The sequence below is a fragment of the Zosterops lateralis genome, assembly GCF_965231275.1.
Source record: "Zosterops lateralis genome assembly, chromosome: 11".
NCBI lineage: Eukaryota > Metazoa > Chordata > Aves > Passeriformes > Zosteropidae > Zosterops > Zosterops lateralis.
This window is the reverse complement of record NC_139771.1, coordinates 490,186-516,140: the sequence shown is the minus strand read 5'-3', so window position 1 is coordinate 516,140 and position 25,955 is coordinate 490,186. Positions and strand designations below refer to the sequence as shown.

Here is a 25,955-nt window from a genome sequence, read left to right as displayed (position 1 = left end):
TTTCACTTTAATTCAATAAAATAGATGAAAATGAGAAGTGCTTTGACCACAATACAAATCTAACATTCAAACTATTTGTCGCAAATAACTTGCATAAACTCTTTATGCACCAAATATACAGCCCATTCTTTCTCCTTTCCCATTTTCTTTTTAACTTTGTTTTCCTGCTTCTGATGGCTACTTTCTACAGGCCCTGCAAATGGGACTCTCCACTCTTTCAGTCACCTCGCTCACAGGAAATTCTCTTTCAATTTCTTTGAAATTAAAATAACAGTGTCCCTATAAGAAAGAATATTCAAAGCAATAATTAGGAATTAATTCAGTCGAGGGGGGTGTGGTTGTGTGTATAATACCTCTAAGATATTTAAGAGAGCTTCATTTGTAATACCATAAAGTCACTGGAATGGTAGTGACAATCACAAATGCAACCTCCTGCTCAAAGCACAGAGATCCCTGAAATCAGACCAAGCCATTTGATGTGCCTCTGAACAGTCTTGAAATTGGAATCCAATAGGCAGATAGACACCACAAGAAAAAACAACAGATGAAAACTCTCCCCCCTTTGCTTCACAGTTTACTTCTGTTTAGACACAGCATTTTGCTAACCTGTGTGTTCTTTCAGCTTAACTCTGAATTCACTGCTCTGCCACTACGCTCCTCTCTCCTGTTCTGAACAGTCACAGGGCCTACAAAACATGAATGCTGCACAGAAACTGAAATGTCTGGCACATTCCACCTGAGACAAAGCTGCACTTGAAATATGGACCCCTCTGTCAAGACATAGACACTCTGTCACTCCACAGTAACGGGCAGCTGCAGAGTGACAGAAAGCAAATGGCAGCCAGGTGTCCAGAATGGTGCTTTGTGCCGCGGGTGATCCTCCCCTCGCATGCACAGTACATCCACCAGAACAATGCCTTGGCAGCACTGCAAAGAGACCACACTGAAAGATCTGGCCCAGCCTGATCTGAAACAAGAAAAATCACAAAACAATAGAAAAACACAATTTCAAAGTAAAACTCTAACTTAGAAAAATAAAAATGTGAGAGTGAAATAACCATAGTTATACCAATTATTGTTGTAAAATTAAAAGCAGATTTACATTTCAAGAAATATTAAATATCAACATTGTAATAGAAAGAAAAATAAAACTTTTTAAATCTTGTTCCAAGTATTTTGTGCTGTCTGCTTTTATTTGCTCTTTATGCAAACTAAGAACTGCCAAGAAGTCAATCATTTCACAACCCTTCTCTATAAACAGATTTGTTTAAACAAAAAAGCAGATTGCAATAAATAACTACTAAAATCACCCCTCCTCTTCATTTTTATTAGGTTTTCTATATTAATATGTGTATGCTGAGCACATCAGCATTCAGTTATAGTACCCACTTCACCTATTTTTCTAATCCATTTTCTCCACCGACAGGACTATGTTCACTATTTACAAAACTTCTTTGTAGACATTTACTTATTTCACAGTTCATTAACCTTCAAATAGCAACACCTGCCAGTTTGCAGATGTGTTATCTAAAGCAATGATACACTAAGTGCTAAAGTATGTTTGTGTCAGAAATACTTATGAAACGAATGTTTTTCTCCACTATGCTACCCAGCTGAGTTGAATTTATTTGCATCATGTTATAGTAAGTTTTTTTTTCCTGATGGTAAGTGCAGTAGGTAAGCCCCAGTCACTGTAAATATGCACAAAAAGGAATCAAGCTTTACTCTTTACCACTTTTTAAAGTATACAAATGGCTGCGTTTAACCTTTTCAAATAATTGATAAGGATCATTCACTCTAACTTCTTTCCTTCTGCAGTAACACTACAAGGCTTCATTTAAAAATTAATGTATTTTAACAGGTTTTTCACACAGCAGGGAAAACCTCATCACGTGTATTCTCCCTTTTAACAATTCTCTATGGGGCACAGTGACATTTTTAGTTTTCTGTAGCTGAACTAGCCTTACATTGGCTCATTTTTATCTGACCCGAGGATTTTCACATCATTAATAGATAATCAAAACAAAGGGTATATACATTAGGGTAGGAAGTTTGCATAGTTTGGCATTATTATCATATATAACCTTAAAAATGGAACAAAATGAAATGCACATAGCAGAGGTGGTGAACCTTCTAAGGACTGCTTCCAAACATTTTTCCTACTGGCAGTAAACCATTTTCAGACCTCCCAACTCTGGCCACCGTGATAGTTGCTGCTGTACAGGGTTTATTACTTTTTGTTTCAGCTGTCAATAAAAACTTCAAGTGATAGCTTTTTAAGTCAACTAAACATATTTAAATCAAAACAAAACACTAACTTAACTGGGACAAGAGAAACACTGTGCAAAACAACATTGTGTTTAGATTCTAGGCTTGTTTACCAGTGCTTTTAACTTTCCTCACATTATGTCACAAAGGGCCATTGCATCTGAAACCTGATCAAAAACTCATTAAAAAAAAAAAATCAAGTGCCCACTTATTTCTGATGATCTGGTATAACACATGTAAACCAACTAAATCTGCTAGTCATGCCTCAATAGCAGTCAGTATTCTTCACGATGAAGATCATTGTAATTCTGCTTACACTTAATTTCTTACTGTTGACAACAACTGTGTAAGATGGAGCTCAAACTTTAACTACACTTTTAAAGTGGTAACATTTTCTGAGCTAATTTTGCTAAGACCATGAAAATTCCAAACACGAAATTATACCAAAAAAAAAAAAAAATCCATTCTATGCATAACAAACACCAGTAGAATCTGCCAACAAATAGAGTGAAACCAATGGACTTCCATGGATACATGAACTACAAAAAACCTGTCAGCAATACCAACATATTACTTCTAAGCCTCATGCCCTATGAGACCTGGCTTGTGAGAAACATGTAGGTAGGTGAAGGGCTGGCTATCAAGTGGAATCAGGACACTCCAGGAGAACCAGTAATGCATCCCCAGGGTTAATACTTCATCCAGTCCTGTTCCATGTCTTCATTAATGATCTGGATGATGGGGTAGGGTACAGCCTTAGCAAGTATGCTGGTGGAAAAAACGTGGAAAGGGGCAGCTGATACACCAGAGTGTCATGCTGCTGTTCAGAGGGATTTTGAGAAGCTGGAGAAATGTGTTGATGTGAACCTCATGGAGGTCAGGGAAAGGAAATGTAAAGTCCTGAAGCAAGAGAGGAACAATACCAAGCACCTGCATATGCCAGAGTTCACTCAGCTGAAAAGCAGCTTTGCAGAAAAGGACCCTCAGGGAGTCCTTCACAATGGTGGCCCTGCAAGGACACACTAACAGCATCCTGGGCTCATTAGGAAGGGTGCTGACTGAAGGTTTAGGGAGGTGATCCTTTTCCTCTATCAGTCACTGCTCAGGCCACACCTGAGATATCAGGTCCAGTTTTGGGCATACTGGAGACAGCCCAGCAAGAGGCCATAAAGAAACTAAAGGATTAAATAAGGACTTTAATAAAGCATTGGAGCATCTCTCATATGACAAAAGCCTGGGAGAGCTGAGCTGTTTAGCCTAGAAAAGTGAATGGGACATATTACTGTGTATAAATATCTGAAAAAAGGCTGTAAAGATGGAGCCCAGTGAGAGGACAAGATGCAATGGGCACAAAGTGCAACACAGGGGTTTCCCTCTGGACACTGGAAACCCTCACACTGACCCCTGTGGCCCAAAGAGGGTCTAGTGTCTCATGCCTTGAGCTATCCAAGAGACATCTGGATATGGTCCTGGACAGCTGGCTCTAGGTGGCCTTGCTCAAGCAGGGAGGTTGGACCAGATGAGCTCCAGAGCTCCCTTCCAACCTCAACCGTTAATGACTCCGTGAATCACTTCCCGCTGCATCATACACAGCTGCTTCAGCAAAACCTGAACATAACCTGCAGAGTACCACTAAGTTAAATAATAATAAAATGCCTCTTATGAAATAACTGAGAGCCTGTGGAGGGTTTCTTTTATTACAGGATTTACTATGCTAATTTAATTACAACAAGGTGATTACAAAGTAATCCTATTTAGGCAGGAAGTTGACACTGCAACTCTGAATACCTTACTCAGCACAGGATTAGAACTGCCTTTTGATGGTTACTTTCACCTCCAGAAAGAAGCACTGCAAGGGAAGTTATGAACATGTTTTAGGACACAAAATTGCAAAAAAACTATTCTACAAATAGACAATGTAGACACACAGGAAGAAAGGAGTGTGGCTTAATGCAGGCCAGAATGTTATTAGCTTTCCTCATCTGGGAATGACCAACAACAGCTTGTACAGTACAAAATTCCTTCCCTAATGACTTCCACCTGCTGGAGGGCTGCCATTTGCCCTGCATATCCCTGCAACTGCTTTCCCATCTGCTGCTGGAAGCCATAGCCCTCCCTTTAGATAAGACCTGAGGCCTGGAGATAGATGATACAGTTCCTCTAAGCAACCAGAATCTTTTCCCAGTTCCCAGAAAACCATACCTGCTATGTCTAGAAGCACAGTCTAGGCCTGATCATCTAAAAGGTTCAAACTCAACAGCCTTGTGCAGAAACTGAGAAGAGAAACTAGATACCTGTTAGAAGTCAATTGTTTCTCCACCAGGACTCCAGAATCCCAGCAACCTTTCATCAAGAACACTGTAATTCAGTTCTTTGTATCACTGCCCATCAGCCAGCCATAAGATTGTAACACACTGAATACAAACCAGTCTGATAAGGGATTAGGAAGTCAAATCAGTGGAGAATCAATGGAACCCATCACCATCCTCAGGAGTACGACAGGTCATACAAGCCTTGCAAAACAGATGGGCAGAGCCCAGGATTTAAAATACACAATCCTTCTTACTCAAATGCTAGATAGAGATCACTGAAATTGCTGGAATTATTATTATGACCGAAATTGCTTTTTATCCTTGTTCTGTTATGATTATTTTGTATTACACACATATGCTGGTTGGACCATTAAACACAAGCTGGAAATTCCAAATTTCATCTGTATCCTCTTAGCATACAGAGGACAAGACATACAGCGAAAAAGGATAATCAGAATCTTAAAAATACTTATTTCCTACTTCCACAAGAAGGATGAGTTTAAGCCATTTTTTCCTAAAGTTTTGCTAGCCAGACATTTGAAACATTCAATAAGATTTCTGTATACCTTAAATAATATGCATCTCTGAATAGAGACTATTTGCAATGCATGACTAAATTCCACAGGCATTTGTTTCCTGAAAGAAGCAAACACATTAAAAATAAAATCAAGAAGTTTTAATAGCAATCAATCTAATCACTACTGTGTGCTCCAAGCCTGTGAAGTCTTTTAAAATATCAGGAAAATAGTTAATGGACATTTTAAACACTGTATTTACACATTAATAATTAATTAACTGTGACAACCATCTCAAATGGGTATTCCATTACTTATATTTTTATGGTCTGATTTTGTAGATACGTAAATAATTAATACGTTGGTCTATTTTAAAGAATGAAATTATTCATATTTTAAAATAAATATTGCCTGCACTTGAAAAAAATAACCAGAAATTAATAATATGCACCTTTCAAGAGATCCCTTAAAGAAACACCAGCAGCTTCACCTTCAGAACAGAAATATAAAGAAAAGAAGCATCAACCAGAGCAACCATAAGAGCTAATAGTCACCTAATAGAGGAGGCAACCAGGCCATGATGTCACAGCAATCAAGTCATTGAGGTCCACCTCCCCTCACTGAAGCCAATGAGAATTAGACACAAACATTTTCTTAAAAGACAATCATACGCATTTCTAAAAAACTCTAGAATGAGAGCTGGTGTACAACCAAAATTACATTCACAGCAAATACATAGGCATTTCAATTGTTTTAAATTATTCATTATTCTTCAACAACTTTCCTGCCACAAAGACTTGACTCAAACACATCAAACCTCAATACTGGCCATGAACTCAATATTTCTATTGCATTTCACGATGAGGAGATACAATACCTCTGTTTGAAGTATGGCAGCTCTCTGTTCTTTGGCAGTAAGGGACTCTTTAAGCACTTCAATATGTTGCTTGCAATCTGAATTCTGATTGCTAAGGGTTTCAAGCTTAGTTTGTAAGGCAAGGAGTTCTGATTCTTTCTTTGAGAGTTCTTGTTTCAGTTGATCAATCTGCAGTGGGGAGAAAACAGGTCATTAATTTTGTCTCCAATTCATAGCTCCACTTGAGATCTGAAATGTGTGAATGACCATGATATGACAAATCAGACACCTGTGAATTCTGGAAGAGAATTAAGGTTCAGACTTTTTACACTCACACCTTCAATTGTGTTTCTTGCAATTTAATGCACTCTGTCTTAAGAATGAATGCCCTGTTGTTACAAAAGTTAAAAGGAAACTCCTAAAGATTATACGTGATGATTTGGCCTATAAATTCACCACGGACCTCAGTTAAGTTCAAAGGCATGTATCCCATGTGAGGCAAGTCTGGCAGGACAGCAAAAATGCATAGGAAAAAAGTGTTCATAAAACTATAAATTCAATCCTTCCAACAGCATGATTTCCATGACTTATAATTAGCCAGAGTGAATCAGGAATTTTTTAGGAGTCTGATCAAGAAAAACAAGGCATCTTAGAAAGGAGAGGAAAACAGAAAAGTGGACTTCTAACCTTACTCCTCTTCTTTTGCAAATTTGTTGCTGCCCACCATCCCCACTTCCTGTTTTTCTCCCTGGCAGTTTACATGGAATTCTCAGGTAGTAGAAAAGCCAAGCCAAAAAACTAACTTAAGAGAAGTCTGGGGAAAACATTACAAAAAATTCCATACAATTTAAGGGCTGAGAGATTACAAAAGCTTATCCCAGAGGAAACAGCAGAAACACAGAGACACAGCTTCTGAATTTAAGTGAATTTAAGGTTCATCAGTAAATGTCATGGAATTGTGGTTATTCTTCTCTTTCCACAATGATAAATGGGAAGAATAGCCACAGAACACAAAATTGTAGTGGATTTAAAATACATGAATCAGAGCAAAGCACTGGATGATGTATAGAGCAATGTGTATAGATGAAAGGATGGTGAATTAGGTGGCATATAAGTATTCTTAAATTCTTGTGGTATAACACTAGTCACCAGATGAATCCACATACATCACCTCATGAGGATTATTTGAAATAAAATGCCTCACTGCATCTGCATAACTCAGAGAAATCACTTCCTTTATATGAAGAGCTCTTTTCCATGTCCCAACAGACATTTGGGATGCAAGAAATCTAGAAGTGGTAGATGGAAGATGATTCAAAAATCCCCAGGAAAAAAAACTAATATCCACTGGTTGATCCTACTCAACCACAATCCAAAGATCCACATACTAAAACATTTCACAAATTCAGTGTTGTATGGCACCGGAAATATTTGTTGCTGATTCAAATGCTTCTATTTTGTTTTACATTGCAAATGCATATTTAAAAACTAATTTTAAAAACAAGGATTCTTCTGACTACCATCCATATGCATGTCTTAATATATTTATTCCTTATTTCTTTTTATAAACCCCAGTATGTTTGCATCATTGCTGAAGGTCCTCAGGTAGTCACCCATGAGCTACTGTATAAAATCAAGAATCTACCCTGGCACTAAAAAAAATCACCTTTAAAGTCTGAAAATATCAAAATAAGAAAAGACGCATACAAAAAAAGACATGAGGAAAGAATGCAATTAAAAGCTGCTAGAGAAAGCTTTCTCTGGAAAGCAAACCACCTTCCGCCACCACTTGCCAGAGCATATAAGCAAGTATGGCAACCAAAAGAAAATGGATAGGGAATGAACAATAGGAAAATCTATGAGATACAGAGACAAAACATAGATCTGCAGCCAATCTGAATGACAGGCTTTAGATGAGATGCACATGAACATCACAGATGCTTAATCTCTTCTAGAAACACTTCCCCCTTCTCTCCGTGTCACAACCCACACCGTGAGAAATAATAATAAAAAAAAATCTAAAAGGCTTTGCTTTCATTGCAGGTGTGTTCTTTGTGTTTTAGAAACAGAATCTGTTTAGTGTAAAGTTCTGGCTTCAAGATCTACAAATTGTCAGAAGTTTAAAAATGTGTTACAGCTCTCAAATAAAAAAAATAAAAAAAGAGTGAAAACACAAACTAAACACACAATGATTCTTGAAAAAATATGCCAATGTCTTTTTAAAATAAAGTAAGATGGTGAAAAAGTACTAAAATTTCCATTTTAAAAATTGCCACAAAAATAAAGAGGTATAATAAAAAACTATAAAACTTATATTAAATAATTTTAGGCATGGGTGTATTTACTTTGTTAAAGTTCTGCAGTATCTCAGTGTGTCAACTCTAATTAATCAGTACATGAAATAGATTGTTGCCTCTAACAGATATGCAAATATTTTTGCTGTATCTAAAGTGATGTGGAAAACCAACTGTCATGATTCAATGAAACCTCATAATCTTGTATAATAGTAAAAAAGCAGTTCTATACTTTATAAGGACTAAAATGAAGATAACCTACAAGTCTGCATGTAAGTGCTGTAGCATCAAAAACTCCCAAGTTTGTCCTCTGACCCAGACCCTCCCACTATCTCATATATTTCATGTGTGTAATTTGCCTGCCACCGCTTTTTCAACATTGCCCAACACGAGCTTGCTTCACCTCCTTTCCTGAAACCCTAATTCCTTTTTCTTCCTTCTCAGTTTATGATTCTGTCACCTTCCATAATTTCAGTTCTTTAGAACCCATTCATCTTCTATTTCCAGAAAACCATTATGGGTATTCTTCTATTATTTTTACACACCAAATTCTTATGTGACATTATGCAGAGAAACTAGAAAACAAAGGGGAAAAACATCAGAGCTTTTCCTCTGAATATTGTATTTTAAAATTAATGGGCTAAACCTTTAAGTAAGTTATTCCATTAAATGAAGCTATGTTGATTAATGCATCATAGGATTTGGTCTGATGCAACAAATGACAACTGCTTTCTAAAGTGAAGGATTTACGAAAAGGAAAAGAAGTAGCAATGCAAATTGTGTGCCTGCATACAGTAGACCCTACAAGTCTATCAGTAGATTTTACAGGTTATGTTGGTACAGGTGTCCTTTTAAGCTGGTTGTTAAATTTCCAGACCCAGTCACACACAAAAAAACTGATGGAATTCTTTCCCTGTTTTTTGGGGGGGGTTTTGGTTTGGGGGGGGTATTTTTCTTACAGGATCTCCTAGAACTTGCATGCTTCCTTCATTCAGTATGGAAAGTTCTTACATGCATACATTAATCAAAGAGCACCTTACTAGTGCTTCATCAATACTTAAAACTCATCTTACTGGTAATTTGCTGAAATTGTACTAATCTACCACTAGATTTTTCTTACCCATTCCAGTGGACAGCATGAGAATTCTAACACTCAAAGGACTACTTAAATGCCAAGTTGTCCTGAGTTGCAGTGTAGGATGTACACAAAGTATTTATTCTATCACCATCTTCATGAACTGTTGAAACCAGGTGGGCTAGTGTTTTCCCAAGCCCCCTGCCTTTTCTGCTAATGGCCTTTGGAGTGTCTTCTGCTAATGGCCCATTAACGCCTTTGGGGGTGTCCTCTGCTAATGGCCCATGAGTCACAGGTAACTCCCTCCAAGGGTTATCTCTGTTAATGGGCCATCAAAGACCCATTTCACACTTCTCATGCTATTGTGAAATGCTCTGCCCAGGGGGAGGAGCCAAGCATTCTCACCGGGATATAAGCTAGTATGTGGGACAGTGCAGGTAGCACTTACCCACTGGATTCCCAGAGGACCAGAGCTCCCAGACCTTTCTACAAGATCACTGCTTCAAGAAGAGCACTTCACCTAGACTGCTTCCACCATCCTGCTCAAGTTGTATTCTAACCTTGTCAGTGATCCTTTGTGTTATTGCATTTATTTTATTTCGTTTTTACCTTTTTACCTTTCTTCTTATTAAATTATATCTCTGACTTAGAGCCTCTCACTCCTTTTGCTTTCAAACCACAACACAAGTGCAAACTCACACCTGAAAAAAAAGCATCTGTGTTCATTTATATATGTGGCTGACAGCCAAAGGATGAACTCCAGTAAGGGAAGGAGTCTACCTAAGCAGAAATTATTATTAAAAGTACATATCACCCTATATTTTTTATTTATATTCTCAATTAAGATATTTGAAGATCTCTTGGTCATATAAACTTTAAGATCTGTTTTGACAATTTCTGTATTATGTGAGCAATGATCAGTTTTCTCCATTTAAAACTGAGCAAGGAGAGGCCTTATCAAGTTGATGCCTGGAGACACTACCTGGAACAGAGGCTGGACAGAGTTAAAGGAATAAAGTGGGTATTTATTAAAAGGCCTTTAAATGATACACCTTGGGCAGTACAAGAGCCCAGCCCTGGCTTGACCCAAGATGGACCCAAAATGGACCACAGTGGTCACAGGTTTTCACACTTCTAAAGTTTTGGTCCATTGACATATTTGGGTTATTTGTCCAATTACAGCTTCAGGTTATGAAGTCCCACCCTCCCAGTTTGCTCCTCTCAATTCACTGTTGTTTGTACTTTTTGGGCCTTAAGCTGCAGTGGTGCCCTTGGTTCTCAGGCTGGAAAGGGATTGTTTTGTCTAACTAAACTGTGAAGAGAACTTGCTAACACTTTATATGAGCTCAGAGTCACACACTAAGACAGTACAGAATCTGGAAAATATGAAAGCTAAAACTTAAGGCATCAAAGTGGGCAAGGTAAAGAAATCTAAGTAAATTTTCTTTCTCATTTTTATAACTTTTATTTAACTGCAAGTCACAAGTAAAGCCTATATATTTGGAAGGAGTGATTATTACTAAGAAATAGTTAAGAAAAGAAACACTTCCAAACATTCTCTGCCACTCATGTAAATAAATTATCTTCAGTATTCACCTTCATTTAACATTTTCCCATTTATTTAAATCACAAACAGATTGAAAAGTTATATTTCAAGAGTAAATGAAAAGTATTAAGAGCTTCAAGCATTTCAGAAGAGTTTTGTAATGTTCTTTGCCATCAATCCGAATTTATCAACAATCTCGGGTTCAACAGATCAGGTACAGCAAGATCTGTTTGCTGGCAGCTCCATAAATACTTTTCCACCTTGAGAGGTTCTCAGATGAGTGATAGAAATAACATCCTCTGCTTCAAATCTAAATTTTAAGTGGAAGAAAAAGACTAGTGAAAGAAAACAGACAAAGCTTCATCAGAATGTGGCATTTATCAAAGATCAGAAGGCTGTGACAAAACAAGGCATATTTAATACTCTTCTCATTCATCTGCTTTCCATGCTACAGAAATATACTGAAGCTTTTCCTCACAAAAATGTCAGGAGACTGTTAAAGTTCTAGGCTTTGTACCTTATTTTAATATCAACAGGTTTGCTGACATGTATTGGGAGTTTTGTTGTAAGTCACTGAATTCTAATTGCTTTGAAATCAATGACATTTAGATTAGCAAGATAATTTTCCTGGTGATAATACTACTTAGGAGTTTTAGTTATTTTTCAGTAGCTTAAGAGCTACTTTTTTCCAACAGAATAAATATGTTCTTTTGTGGAGGCCCCTGCCTCCGAAGAGGACATTGAAAGAGTCATGCACCCTGCACTCCCTTGGAGAGCAGACAGTGCATGAGCACCCCCCACCTATGGATTGGCTACCCCAGTTCTGTTCCCTGATTGGTCAGTTCTGTATCCTTTCCTTGATTGGTCCAAGTTTCGATCCCCTAATTTGTTTATTAATGTTCTCCCTGATTGGTCCGCTTCCTCAGTTTCTAACCCCATTGGCTGTTGGTAAAACCCCACCCCCTTTGGTAGGTGCATAAAACCCTGACAGCCGAGCTCTTCGGGGTCTTCGGTTCGTCGGCGGTGATGAAGTAAAGAAGCCTCCCGGAGACCATCCCTGGCTCCTGTGTTTCCTTCTGCGCTGCTTGGGATCACCCCCTCAGGAAGAGCAGCCTCCAACAGCTAGAGCCTTGTCCAGACTGACGGTCTTGGACTTCACAAAAGAGCTGAAATCTGCCAAGGTGCCCTGCGCCACCTGGGCTGAGGCTGCCTTACTCAAGGCAACTCGCTAGGGAAGGTCGCTGCCCTCAGAAGAGCTAGCCGGAGACAGAGGCGGGTGGCAATATTCTTTGATTATTAATTTTTCTTAATTAAATCTGGATTAATTCCACATGGGCACTAACGCTTTTATTTCTTCTGCGGCAAAACTCCCAAACAATGAACAAGCAATAATGTTTTGTGAGTTTGAAACCAGACAATGTGTCACATCACTACATCTTTACTACCTGCCTGTGGTCAACTTCTTAATAGTCCATGTACACTAATTTGAAATTAGAGGAACAAAGTCATTAAACTGCTAGTCTTGAAAATATGAGCAGAGTACAATTTGGTATCATCTATGAAACAAAAGTCCTTACTGCAAAACCACATTAAAAGCTAAAATCAAATCCTTTTCATTTATCCAAAATGCTTCACTCCTTCATGTCTACTGATTATTATATAGTAGAGACTTATCAAAAGAGACATGCAGCTTCCTGCATTGGAAATGGTCAAGTTAAAATTTTTCTTTCCATTATTTAAATAGTCTTGATCTCTTTTATAAATAGATCTTACCTTATTTTTCATGAACTTTGAGTGACTCTTGTAAACTTCTATTTGTTTGATTTCTTCTTCTCGGTCCTCTGTATTCAGAACTCCATTTGTCTTTAACATCTGTATTTCATCTTCAAGATCTCTTATATTGCGCTCAAGTGAAGCTATTTTTGTATCCTAAGTTACAAAAAAGAGTATTGAAAATTATATGAGACATATATTAAAGAGTAACAAAAGCATATCTGTATTTGAGTAAATATCAAATAGTGAGACAGCAAAAATAGATGGAACGAATAGAGAATGCACATAAACCAGGAATAATTCTATCAATTTTAGTTTAAAGAAATGCAGAATTCAGACCAGATCTCTTTCACCATAGTTGCTCAGCCTGTAGAGAATACATTCTGGTCAAAATTTCATTTAATTCCTACACAGGGATGAAGGGAGAATAGCAGATGCCCTATTTTTCTACATATATATGATAACAAACCTTGCTATCATTAGTAACCATCTAGGCCTGGCTATTCTTCCAAGCTCTGAAACACCAGAGAGACCGACCAGCCCATGTCCCTTCAGGGCAAAGGCCACTTCATTATGTGGCTCAGGCTAAGGCTCAGGGTCCCTGTTTCTCTGGAGCCGCACCTCCTCTCAAGAAGGCGAAAGGCTGTGTCTTCATATATTCTTCCTTGACTAATCTAGCCACATAACTAAGAGGGGATTTAGCACTTTTTACTGTGACTCTCAAGATAAACAAAACCACAACCATTAAAATTTCTGCACCCCAGCCAATGGCTGCCATGAGTGCCAACACCACACTGGAAAACAGTGAAGTTTCCTTGTTATTTCCAGTCATTTGGAAATTGGCAAAGTCTCTTTGGGAGAGATGGAAAGATTACAAAAGTGATTTGTGACACGAACTTGTCACAATTTTCTGTTTGAAAGAACATTGAAGATTTACTCATCAGGAAATCTGTTCAACAACATAAAGGATCGACTGTCCATAAAATATTAGAGAATGGACAAGGTTCTTGTTCCATTGAGGTCAATATAAAATGAAAATAAACTAAAAATAATTTTTAAAACATTAAAAACACACAAAACAAAGCAACCTGATTTACTAAGACCAGGTTATTAAGTTAGAAAGCTAATTTGGGGGAAAAAAATACAAACTGAATTGATCCTTTAACATGGACAAGCTAAGGCTGAATCACTGCAACTTTGTTTCTGTTGCTTTCTTTAGATTGCCTAAATACAAGCAAAAACCCCAACTCCTGTAATGCGTTCTTTCATAACAAAGCTACGCAAACATAGCAATTTAAGACACAGGAAAGTCTGGATGAAGTTCCAAAAATCATCTGAATTTTTGGTACTGAAGTGAAAAAGAATCTCAAATTATTTTTGAAGACCATTGTTATAAATCCATACAGAATGAAAGCTAAGGACTAAGCAAGATGATTTAGATGGCCCACTATCATTCCTTTAACATTTTTGCCTTATAGTCAACAATAAATCTCAAACTGAGAGAAGCTTTTTTTATTTTCTTATTCCAACAGAAATTAATTTTAAAATTAATATCAATTCTGAATCAGGGAAGAAAAATATGGAGATAGAATGAAAAAAGGGAAGGATTGTCATTGAATCTTATAATTTAAAGAAGTTGCACAAGAGGCAAAATATGGCAAGAAAAGATACAGAAGTATTTAAAAGCTCTCAAGACTTAAACACAACACAAAAATAACTGCAGATCTCACAGATATTACAATCAATTCAACTTGCTCCATTACACTTCATTTCAGAAATATTTTCCTCCTATTTTTGAAGATAAATGCAAAACCTAACCTTCACGACACTTTGGAATGACTTTGCAATGAAATATATTAATACTGACATGACCTGTTATGACATGACATCTGGGAATAGTCTTCATCAAATCTCTCCAGCTAAGTCTATAAGAGTCTACCTTTTTGTACTGCCTTTGTATTTTACATGTTTGCAAATATAATATGGCAGAAAATTTTTAGCACAGCCTGCTATACCCTTGAGGAGGTTTATACATCACAGAATAATATTTAAACCTTATGAAAAATATCTAAAATTACTTTAAAATATATTTTCTGTATTTCTGCTTCATCATAAAATTGAGATCTCTGAGGAAAAGTTAATTTTTAATCAATCTCTGCATACTGTGATTAGAGATGTGCAAAAGCTATTTTCCTATGTCTTGAAAAATTGTCACTAAGTTTTACATTAACTTTTTATTGAACCATAAGCCAGGAATTTCACAGATTTTGTGAATGTCAAAAGTACAGTTCCCTTTTGCATGCTGGCTTGCCCAGAAAACCTTACAACTGCTGAAAAGTGAGGAACCTTGTAAGTCAGAGATAATACAGAGAGGCCAGAGCTCCCAGGGGGTACTGCCACAAGGGAGCTGGGCTGATTCACAGGATGCATAGAAAGTTAGGCAGCTTTGCATTTGCCAAAAGCTTCGACACATTCCCATAAAATCTTCTGATTCAGCTGAATCAGCATTTCCCCCAGAAAATTTCAACTGGAAAACTTTCAACCAGTCTTGTTGGGGCACAGGGTCTGGCAAGCTTTCAGAAACTGAAATGGGAACAGATGCAGTATTTCTTTCAAACCCCTAAGACTTATCCCCATTAGCAACATTCTAAAAAAACTACATGGGTCTGTGCTGAATCACAACACTGCAATAATATTAAGGAAGCAGCTTAGTATTAACTAATGAACATCTTCTGAGTTCTAAAACAATACAGCACTTGTTCAGATTTTTTTCAGTCAGGCCCTCTAAATCTGTTAAAAGACGTAAGATTACGAAGCAGGATTTGTGATAGAGATCAGGGCACTCACCCTAATCTATCCCCTCCTTCCATCAGTAACCAATACTTCTTCCTTATCTCCTTTATTAGAATAGTGTTGCAGATATTCTGTGAGAGTTTAGGGCTATTCAGGTTTCTGCTGGCTGGACCTAGCAGAAACCCACCCCTTTTGGAGTGGGGAAAAAAAAATTAGTATGTGTCCTGATGCTGAAAAAAACAATATTTCACAATGGGGAAAAAAAAAAAAAAAAAAAAAAAAAAAAAAAAAAAAAAAAACACCTAAAAGATTCATGTTTCACAAATCATATCAGTCCTTATAAGAGTCCTACAATACATTTCCTGAAAACTGAGGGGCAGGAAAAGGGCAAAACATTTGTAAATAACCACAGAATATTCTGAGTTGGAATGGACCCACAAGAATCATCAAGTTCAACCCTATATGATAGAGCATTCCAGGCTGTCTTACTCTGAAAGGAAAGGTACGGAAATGCGAAGGAAATTGAGATACATGATAAATTTAAATTACATCTGCAAAATTTTGCTTTTAGGGCATTCAACAAGCAATCAAAAGAATATATTTGAAACTTCACATTTAATAAAGCCTTAATTTAAACACCCTTATATATACAAGCTGTCAACAGATCATATACAACTACCCTTACTGTATGAATTTTTACCTTGTCAATTTAATGCAGAGATATTTTAGGTTTATCTTTGAAGATAAGGGAAGTGAAAGTTCATGCAATCTTTACAATAGAGTATGTTGCACTGCAAACACACATACACACTTCTCTAGAACCAAACCCATACCTGAAATATCACAGCTGGATCAATACATAAAGATGGCTCTTTCTGCAAGTAAGGTAAACCACAAATATTTTCATTTATTTTACAGCTTACATTTATAAAGACTTTATAATTGCTAGACTCCACATATTTTTCAATATCCTATCCTTAAGTTGAGTTCTAGGCCATATCTGTAGGCAATTTCTGATTTTCTCTCAAGTAGTATCAGTGTTTTACGATAGAATTACACCATAGCAACAAATAATGGCTGGGTTGGAAGCAGCACTTAAAGGTCATTAATCCAACTCCATGCCATGGGCAGGGACATCTTCCACTATCCCAGGTTGCTCCAAGCCCCATCCAACCTGGCCAGGAACACCTTCAGGGAAGGGACAGCCACAGGTTCTCCAGGCAGCCTCACCACACTCATCATAAAAGTCTTTTGCTTTCATTTGCCCAATCTAAATTTATACTATTTCAGTTTAAAACTGTTGTTCCTTGTCCTATCACAACAGACCCATCTTTCTCCATCTTACTTGTATGCCCCTTTCAGTACTGAAAGCCTACAAGGACACTGAGGAGCCTTCTCTTCTCTGGGCTGAACAGCCCCAACTCTGCCAGCCTGTCTGTACAGGAGAGCTGCCTCAGCCCTCTGATCATTGTTGTGACTCTCTTCTGGAGCTGCTCCAACAGGTCCATGTCTTTTTTGTCCTGTGGAGCCCAGAGCAGAAGGCAGCACTGCAGGTGGGGCCTCATAAGAGATGAGCAAGTTTTGACCCGATTCATGTGCTCAAGAGTATTTATCATAAAATCAAGTGAAAAGTGTGTTTCCTTTCAATCTTTTTTATTTTACTAATAGGTGTTAATCAACATTAAATATCACTGATATTCGGAATACATTCAAAGGTATCAATCACCTGGCATTTGCAAGCACACAGTATGCAAGGAAGCATGCATAAGCGCAATTGTAATTAAAGGAAAGGATTGCCATGTCTCAGCTTTATTTTATACTTTAACAGCCTAAGATTTAGGCATGAGGGAAAAAAATGCAGTTTAATCACATATATCCATTGTCACAAAATCAAAAGCAAACACTGCATCAAAACTAGACTAGTTTGAGGGAATAATAAGAGAATATGGGAGAGGGAAGCATCCTGCCCTCCCTTAGTTTGTGCTTTCCAGAAAAAAGGGCTTCTGGAGAATAAGGTCATTTGCAGAAAAGAGAACCAAGTAAAAAGTGTAGTGAGAAACAATAGAGCAAAAGACATGGAACATCTGGAAGCAAATGTGTCCATGAAGCAAAACCAGAAAAGAATGGCCTGTACAATCCATCTGAAAAGACAATAGATATCTGGAAAGGAATAAATAAAGCAAGAAAAACCGGAGTCACGGCATAGGATGTGAATTTTCTATCTTTTTTTGTTTGCCCTTTTTTTATTTTGCATGAATTTACAGGAGATAAACACTGGTCAACAAGACAACAGTTATGCAGAAAATGCAATTGCTGTAAGAATAAGCAACTATTTGCAAAGCTTTAGAGAGAAATTAAGAAGATGACAGGACAGGACATGTAGTGCAGAAGATGTCTAGGACAAATAAACACAAGACAGAATAGGTAGGAGAAATGGGTATACTTGACTGGATGTAAGGGAATACAGATTGCAAAAAGGGACAGAAAGAATTCAGCAGTGGCAAGGGACAGAAGAAAACCACAGAGAGAACAGAAGGATTTATGAAGGAGGGAAAGCTGCATCCTGGCAGAGCACAGGGGAGCCATGGAAGGCATTCAGACAAAAGCTAAAGTGGTGAGGGGCTGGAAGGGGCTGGGTGTGGTGAAGAGAAATGTAAACTGCTTGGAGTCTCTGCATGGGGGAGTGGATGTCCTGAGACTGCCATATTACAGCTAATCCCCTCCCTCCTTCTACCCTCAATGTTGTAGGGAAACACTTCCTTCAATGCTTCATCATTCAAAACAAATGTTCTGCATTTTTTTTCAAAACAAATGCTGTCTGGATTAAGGCAATTTAAATTTACTTGAAAACATTCCAAATCTGGAACTTGTAATGAAAAGTGCTGTTTAATCATGTGGATTTCAACATCTTACATTGGTCCCTTTTTCTTTTCAATATTAGGCCTACTTTAGACAGGGACAACTCCAAAGGGGTGTTTGCTCATAGTGACAGAAAGAACTGGGTGCCTCAGAGGCAAAAAGCAGCTTTGCATCAGTACTCCAGCAGCAGAATTACAGCCTGACTCGCAACAAGTGACAGCCCTCACTATAAAGATCTGATTTTTAACAAGTGGAAAAGCTGCACCACGCCCACCTCTTGGGGGAATCAAACAGAAAACACTTTAGTGTCTTCAGGGACAGACACCGTCAGGAGCAACCACAGTCATCACATGTGTCATTCATGTGTCCTACTCTTCTCAAAGACTTTTGGTACAGGAGGAGGAACTGAAACTTCATTTCAACATGCCCTTTATATTGTTATATAACCCACATGAAAGATTATACATTATTCTAACACTAACACATTGCCTTTGTATCCCAGAACTTTTAAATTTATAATTGTGAATATTAATAGGAAAAAACAAGTTTCTCAGCCAGTATCTTACTTTCCCATTTACTCAAGATAATGAGTTACTGCAAAAACAGATTCCATACAAAAACTTCTGAACTAATGTCCAAAGCAAATATACATCCAAAAATGGAATTCTGTAATCAATGTACCTTCTTTGTTACTCATATAATCCAAACTATTATCTATTAAAAGACAGATATTGTATTTATAAAGTCCTGCTGTTGTTTTAATTGTGTATTTACCATAATGTTCAGACATGCTGAACTTGTTTGCTCATAACAGAAGTCACTGGCAAAATGAGGCCTTTAATTTGCACTTCCTTTTAAGATTGAAATGAAAGACTATCATTAACGAATTTCAGGCAGCATTGTCAACTCACAAATTATCTCAAATCTCATGGAATTTCTCTCAAAGATGAACATTCCAGACTCATAGAGTTATGCAAAAATATCAGTTTTCACTTTCTAAATTACTGGGTTTATTCTTTGTTATTGTGGAGGGAGAAGCCACAATGCTTTAGTAATATTATACATCAAAAAGAGTAAACTATAGTCGGGACTGAGAGCTGTTTCATCACATCTTGTCATACCTGCTGATGCAAAGAATGTTTTCCTTAGGCTGGCTGTAAAATTATGGCCTATAACAACCAACACATGAACTGGTTTTAAAGTTTGAGGAGGGAAACATTTTACATTAGCCAGTTTATTCCACACACTTTCAATCTCCTAAAACATGCACATACACACACGCACACACAACTCCCTAGTCTTTTAAAAAGTAACATTCTGTTTCATTATTCAGCAATGCTACACTTGATTTTTTAATTTAGAAAACAGACCAGGAGAAATAAACACTAATTATTCCTAGCTACGTAACAAAATAAATTGACACGGTAAAGGAAACATTCAATAACTAAAGACTAAAAGTCATAAATCAATGCCTGGTAGATAGCTGAATGTCACAGCTGCTTGTTCACTCCTCCTCAGTAGGATGGGCAAGAGAACCAGAGGGCAAAAGTGGGAAAAGCCATTGTTTGAGATAAAGCCAGTGTAATATGTAAAGCAAAGCTGTGCATGCAAGCAAAGCAAAATATGGAATCCATGCACTACTTCCCACGGGCAGGTAGGGGCCTGGCTGTTTTCAGGAGAGCAGGGCTTCATCAGGCACAAGAGTTATTTCGGGAGACAAATGCCGTGACTCTGAATGTCCTCCCTTCCATTTGCAGAGGCTGAGCATGACATGAGGGTATGGATTATCCCTCTGGTGAATTTGGGTCAGCTGTCCCTGCTGTGCTCCCTCCCAGCCTCTTCTCTACCCCAACCCTACCTGAAGGGTGGGAGCAGAACAAAAAAGCTTTGACTCTGTGTAAGTCCTGTTGGACAACAGCACATTATCAATACTGTTTCCAGTCTGACATTCAAAACACAGCACCAGACAGGCTGCTACGGGGAAAATTATCTCCATACCAGCCATACCCAGTACATGACTTCATGCTGCAAAAAGAACATAGAGGAAACGTGCAAAGACCATACCTTCATTTCAATGACTGTTTGCAGAGCCTTCGTCTTTGCTGGCTCAGGCTGAAGCTGGGTTCTTCTATGCAATTCCTGTGGAGGGACACGATAGAAATAAGCCTGACGACTCATCTTTCCATTATTTCAATCACACACATGAACTAATTGCAACAAAATAAAAGTCTGATGACAAGAAGCAAGTAACTCCAAGTGCTACAGGTGCTTCTCTGGCTGTAACCCCTCTGCCATCACTGCACTCCCTATCTTATGTTACAGTCAACTCTGACAGCACATGCGCTATTTCTGAAACCTCTTATCAATAATTAACGCCAAGCGTGACAACCCAGCAAGGAATTTCTCAGCCTAGATCCAGTGCTGCTGTTGCTGCTTAAACACCAAAACTTTATTCAATTGTGTTAATAATTCAAACACTGGCAAGAGTTAATTTTTTTACTGCAGTTTCTTCTTAATTTTTCCTTTAATGTCTGAAATAAGCAATTTAAACACATTATATTCAAATTGACATTTTAAGGATAATAATTATGTAGTGGGCTGACACAGCACACGCTACAGTCACATTTACATTTCAGGTTTCACATTTTCATACTGTTTTTTATGCATCTTAATCCACAGGCAGAAGAAAATTGGATTGCATTAGTTAAGATAAAGTAACAGTACCAACACATACTGGTCTTTATAAAAACAATAACTTTCAAAAACCCAAAAGAGTATGAAGACAGCAGCACTCAGTCTCATGAAACCAGAGTTGTATCTTGATATGATATACTCCAACACAAAACTCACAAAACTACGTGGAAAAAATGTAGTAAATGACAAAACACTTTCATTTGAAATTTAGTGATGCTTATTCCCTTCCCATAAACCATCTGAGATGTTTATGAATAAAAAAACCTGAAACAGGACAGATACAGTCCCATTTCTACTCCTTTGGAGTCCTGCTGCTTTAAAGGACAGGAGTGCCATCATTGATGTCTTTATGCCCCAGTTCTTTCTACTGCAGTGCTCAACACAGACTCCTGAACTAACCTGGTAGCCATGAAAAATATATTTAAGCTTGAAGCCAAGGAGACAAGGTCATTCACCTAGGTCTTGCCTACCTTACAACCCACAAGTTTAAAAGTAATAATTTTATGCACCACAAACCATCAATCAGTTTGTTCTTCTGTGTAGCAACATATTGCTTATCCATGACTGTGAGAAACAACTGTTCTCAAAGACTAAGCAGGTAGGAGTAATTTACTGTATGTTATTAAGCTAAAAAATAGATTTTAAAAATGTGTGGCCCAATGTATTAAAATAACTGAGACACATTAGTATACCTAATGCTAAGCCTGAACATTTTGTCATTAGATTAAATAAATTGCAGGTATATACACATATATTTAAACTATCACCAACAGATAACAGTGAACTTATAATTTTGCTTTTATGCATTTTTCAAATGCTTTGGCATTTATAAAATTCTGCATCTATGAAATTGTATCTCTGATTAGACCTTTCTCCTTGGTTTTCTTCTTAAATGCAACCCTCCATATTATAAAAAGAAAGATCTTTGCAAATCACGTACACAAGGAATCTCTCAATCACCACCAGCTGTTTGTCTTAGATGAAATAAGTACCTTCACTGCATAAATGTTTTAAAAAGCAAGAGTACATAATGAATTTGTCATACAGTTACACAAAAGAATAGTTGGCCAGTCATACCACTATCAGATCAGCAAAAATTACAGCTAATTCTAAGACCAGACTTTGCTCCCAAAGGCCATATAAACTGAGCTGGAATATAAATAGAATTCCACACATTGCCCAGGGAGACAAACCAGAGTTTCCACCCCCATAGCCAAAGATGTATAGACTGCCAAAGATGCGTATTCTGAGATGTCTATCATAGCATGAAGCATTGCCTCATAATGCTTTTCCTGTTTGCTTTATGAATCAATCTGATGCTGGCTGACTTAAAAGCTTTTCTTCTCTATCTCTGATGGTAAAATGAAGCAGACTTTAGGATTCTGGAGAAGATCAGAAAATTACTCCCACTTTATTATTTTGTGTGGGTTTCCTTCCAATCAGATTCAAATGTTTGGAGACTCCTACAAGGCTCAGTTCTTGAATTCATGTTGTTCTATGTATGTGCTTTTTCATTTGGGGTACTTGATTCAGGGGTATACTTTTGGGGTACTAATTTAAGGATATACTTTATGCGCATGATACCTTACCCTGATAATTTTACTGTCTGAGGTCAGCTGGAGGCTTTCAAATTTGCCTGAACAGCTAAGCAAGAGATATTCTAGAGATTTTAGAAAGTCTTCATAGCCTAAAGAAACCAGATTTTTATCCATTACATCATCTCTGGAACCATGTGTAGTTGTTGTTTTGAATTTCTTTTAATAAAAAGCCCAGGGAGACAAATAAGAAAATGTTGAGGGGGGAATCAAAAACTTACCAGGGATAGTTTCATTTAACCTAAACTGTATTGAAGGGAATTCTTGATTCTTATATCCATGAAAAAATTGTGTCATCATCTCTGCAAGAATCAAAACCTATACTAAAAACCTCTCAGAGATGCGATCATTTAGAAAATTAGATTTTATATATTCCTTCTATATGACACCTGCAAATAGTAGTAATTCTGAGTAACCACTTTGCACATGCAACTTAATGACAATGCTGTGTAACCAAATGCCCATACCTCATATTTCCTGATGATGCTTAGTTGTCAAGGTGATTAATGCACCCACGCAAAACTGGCAGGTAATCAGATTTTCTTCACATTAAATGTACTTTAGTAGTCTTTGTTTTTAGACTAAAATGAGCCTCAAGCCAAACTTGGCCATTGCTTTCTCCTTTCACAATACCAGGTCAGCATCTTGTATTGGCCTCAGAAGTAACTTTAGCACACAATCTTACCACTAACTTAAACACCAAAAAATATCCAAAGAGGAGGCAGACAGTATTTATAATCTTAAAATACTGGTAGAAGATGAATTCTACCCTTCTGTCCACAAATTGATGAGAAGATATTGCAAGATCTTGTTATTGTTTACTGGTGCTGAAAATCCCCACTACATTGCATAATCTGAACCTAATACTAATTGCCCAAATAAAACTGTGGTTTTATCCCAACTTTATTAAAAGACACTTCATCCCTTGGCTGAAGGAAAGTCAGGGTGCTGAAAACTGATCATTCCTTACTCTGTTTCTGAAGTATTTTATTAAGGTTCCGAAGATATCAGTGACTGTGTTGTTCCCATTCAATGGTACCAACACTTTCAATGTAGTTCAAGGTTTTACCTTTATTTACACAAAACTGCCTAAAATAATGACACAAAGTGCTAGAAAGGAAATGTTCAGAAAAATAGGCAATTTAGAGATGGTGTGAAACAGTGAGTGTCTGCATCAGGAAAAGAAAGAAAAATTATTAAGGCAGTATAAAAACTGGCATGAGAAACCATTCTGTCAGTAAATGCAGCTTTTTGCCTTCTTAGACAAAACGTACAAATCTGCAAATCACAGCAGGTAATGCCATAGGAGCTGCTAGTTCTCTCAAACACCTCAAAGCACATTGGTTCCATTCTCCTGGAAAATAAAGCCTTGATAGGTCTTCTACAGGATCAGTTTGTCTGAACTTTAGAATTTAGATCAGCAGTATTTTAATATTTCGATGAATCATTTATGTAAAAGCACAGCACATACCTAAAGTGTCTAAACAGTAGTGTTTCTTTAGCTAAAAATACCATTAGAAACATTGATCAAATTCAATTTAACCAGAATACAAAAAAATGTAACATACAGGAATTGATTCATTCTTAACATACAGCCTTATCTGCTGTTCTCTAGCTCTTCACATCTATCCTCAGCCAAAATAGTCTCACAGTAATTTAAATGAAAGTAGATTTAAGAAATCCTGACCAAACTCTTTGTCTTTCTGGAAACCATAAACTGACAACAAAAAATTCCCACGTCTGTCTCCTGTGTGTAGGAATAATGAGCCGTGTTATTGGAAAGAATCCTAAAAATCATGTTACCATGAATCTTCTTTTAAAAATTCATCATTATAGGTATTAGAACTCTGGAAGAACTTGTTAAAGAAATTTTGTCAAATTCCAACAAATTTTAGAGCTCGAAGAAATGAGTATGTGCATATAAAGACATGAAATGAAAAATCAGAGGAAATATGAAGAGCTGATAGCTACAGAAGTTCTGCAGTGATTTTCTTTGTAAATTAGATGCATTTAAATTTGCTAAGTTCTGAGAGTTAAACAAAATACTCAGATGCATACCTAATTCTCTCTCCATTTGTCATTTTAAATAAACACATAAATTTTGAAGAATATGAAAGAAATTGCATTGATCAGGGACCACCACCAAACTATAAAACAAAGGTCAATAGTCCATCACAACAGACAAGTCCAGCAATATTCTCAATGGTCCCTTGAACAAGAGCACTACTCTTGAACAATGAGTCTAACACCATCCCTGGCCTACATTAAGAAACTCAGAAAGGTACAGAAGAGTGTGAGGGAGAAAGGAGTTTTTACACCAGTTGAAAACCACCATATTGAATCACAAGCCAAAGTATTTCTTTGCAATGATCAGACTTCCATTTATTCCTGAACTCATGCCTTTTAGAGGGGCTTATGAAGTTTTATTAACATACCTAAAGACAAACTATGAGGAAGAATAATCTGAGCATTAAGAAACTCAGCTTTTCTTTGACCTGTATGTCAAAAACACCTTAAGCAACCATGAGCATTGTCATACTGTAAGTTTGTCCTCTGGCAAGAGACCACATACAAAAAGTTTCAAGTGAAAACACGATTTGTGTATGGAGCTTGAAATGCATGTAGGACAATTTAAATTGTAATTGAAAGCACACAGTTTCCTGAAAGGAGCTACTGAAACTCTACTTTTACCAGAATTCTTGAAAATATATTTCTTTTATTTGTAGAAGGAATAAAACTTCTAGAGGATCATTTCTGCTTTGCACAGTATCATTAATCTCTTTTCCTCATACCAAAATTACTTCCCCAAATTTATGAGAAGGGAAGAGCTAATGCTTCACATGGGTTTCCAGAAAAAGAAAATTTGATGATAAACAGTTTTCATCCTTTTCTTTAAGAATGCATACCAAACACTTGAGTGTCTGCAGTAAAGGAAGGCCATATATTTGTTTTCAGGGGTAGTCAATTAGAATCAGAAAGCAGACGTTCCAACTGCTGCTTATAGTTCTGCAAAGCAAAAGGTCTAGAAACATCCTGGCTAAAAAAACTCTCTCTTCTCAGTGCAGATAAAGCTTTAAAACTGCATGGAAAAATACGCCTTTCTTTTTAAAGATAAATGTCTAGGTAGTCATTTATTAGTAACTCAGGTGCACTACAAAGAGCCACTTTATTTGCAGTAGGATATAAACAAAACATTGTTGGGATTTATAAACCAGGATTTTTAGCTATTTGATTTTGTGTGTAGGAATCTTTCTTAAGAAGACTATCTTTTATTAAAATCACATCTTCAAATTCTTAAAATGCAAAATCCTTATTGTAACAAATCCCTTGTGTAATCCATAGTGTTTAAAAAAATCCTTATCCAACAAATCCATT

The 25,955-nt window shown here is 37.1% G+C and overlaps 1 protein-coding gene and 1 long non-coding RNA gene across 6 annotated transcripts in view; one reads left to right on the top strand and one right to left on the bottom strand.

Annotated features, from left to right (window-relative positions):
* LOC310913950 overlaps window positions 1-25,955 on the top strand; it is a 293,389-nt gene that overhangs the window by 119,168 nt on the left and 148,266 nt on the right. The window lies entirely within an intron of this gene.
* Window positions 1-25,955, bottom strand: part of ERC2 (ELKS/RAB6-interacting/CAST family member 2) — a 438,499-nt gene that overhangs the window by 327,569 nt on the left and 84,975 nt on the right. For all 5 annotated transcript variants that reach the window (XR_014590924.1, XR_014590925.1, XR_014590926.1 and 2 more), the window contains exons 4-6: window positions 20,356-20,430; window positions 12,640-12,795; window positions 5,973-6,140 (exon numbers count right to left, since the gene is read on the bottom strand). Coding sequence is in view for 1 of the 5 variants with exons in the window: in XM_083869813.1 (XP_083725939.1) it covers window positions 5,973-6,140; window positions 12,640-12,795; window positions 20,356-20,430 (399 nt within the window). In the remaining 4 variants the exon portion in view is untranslated. The remainder of the gene's footprint in view (window positions 1-5,972; window positions 6,141-12,639; window positions 12,796-20,355; window positions 20,431-25,955) is intronic.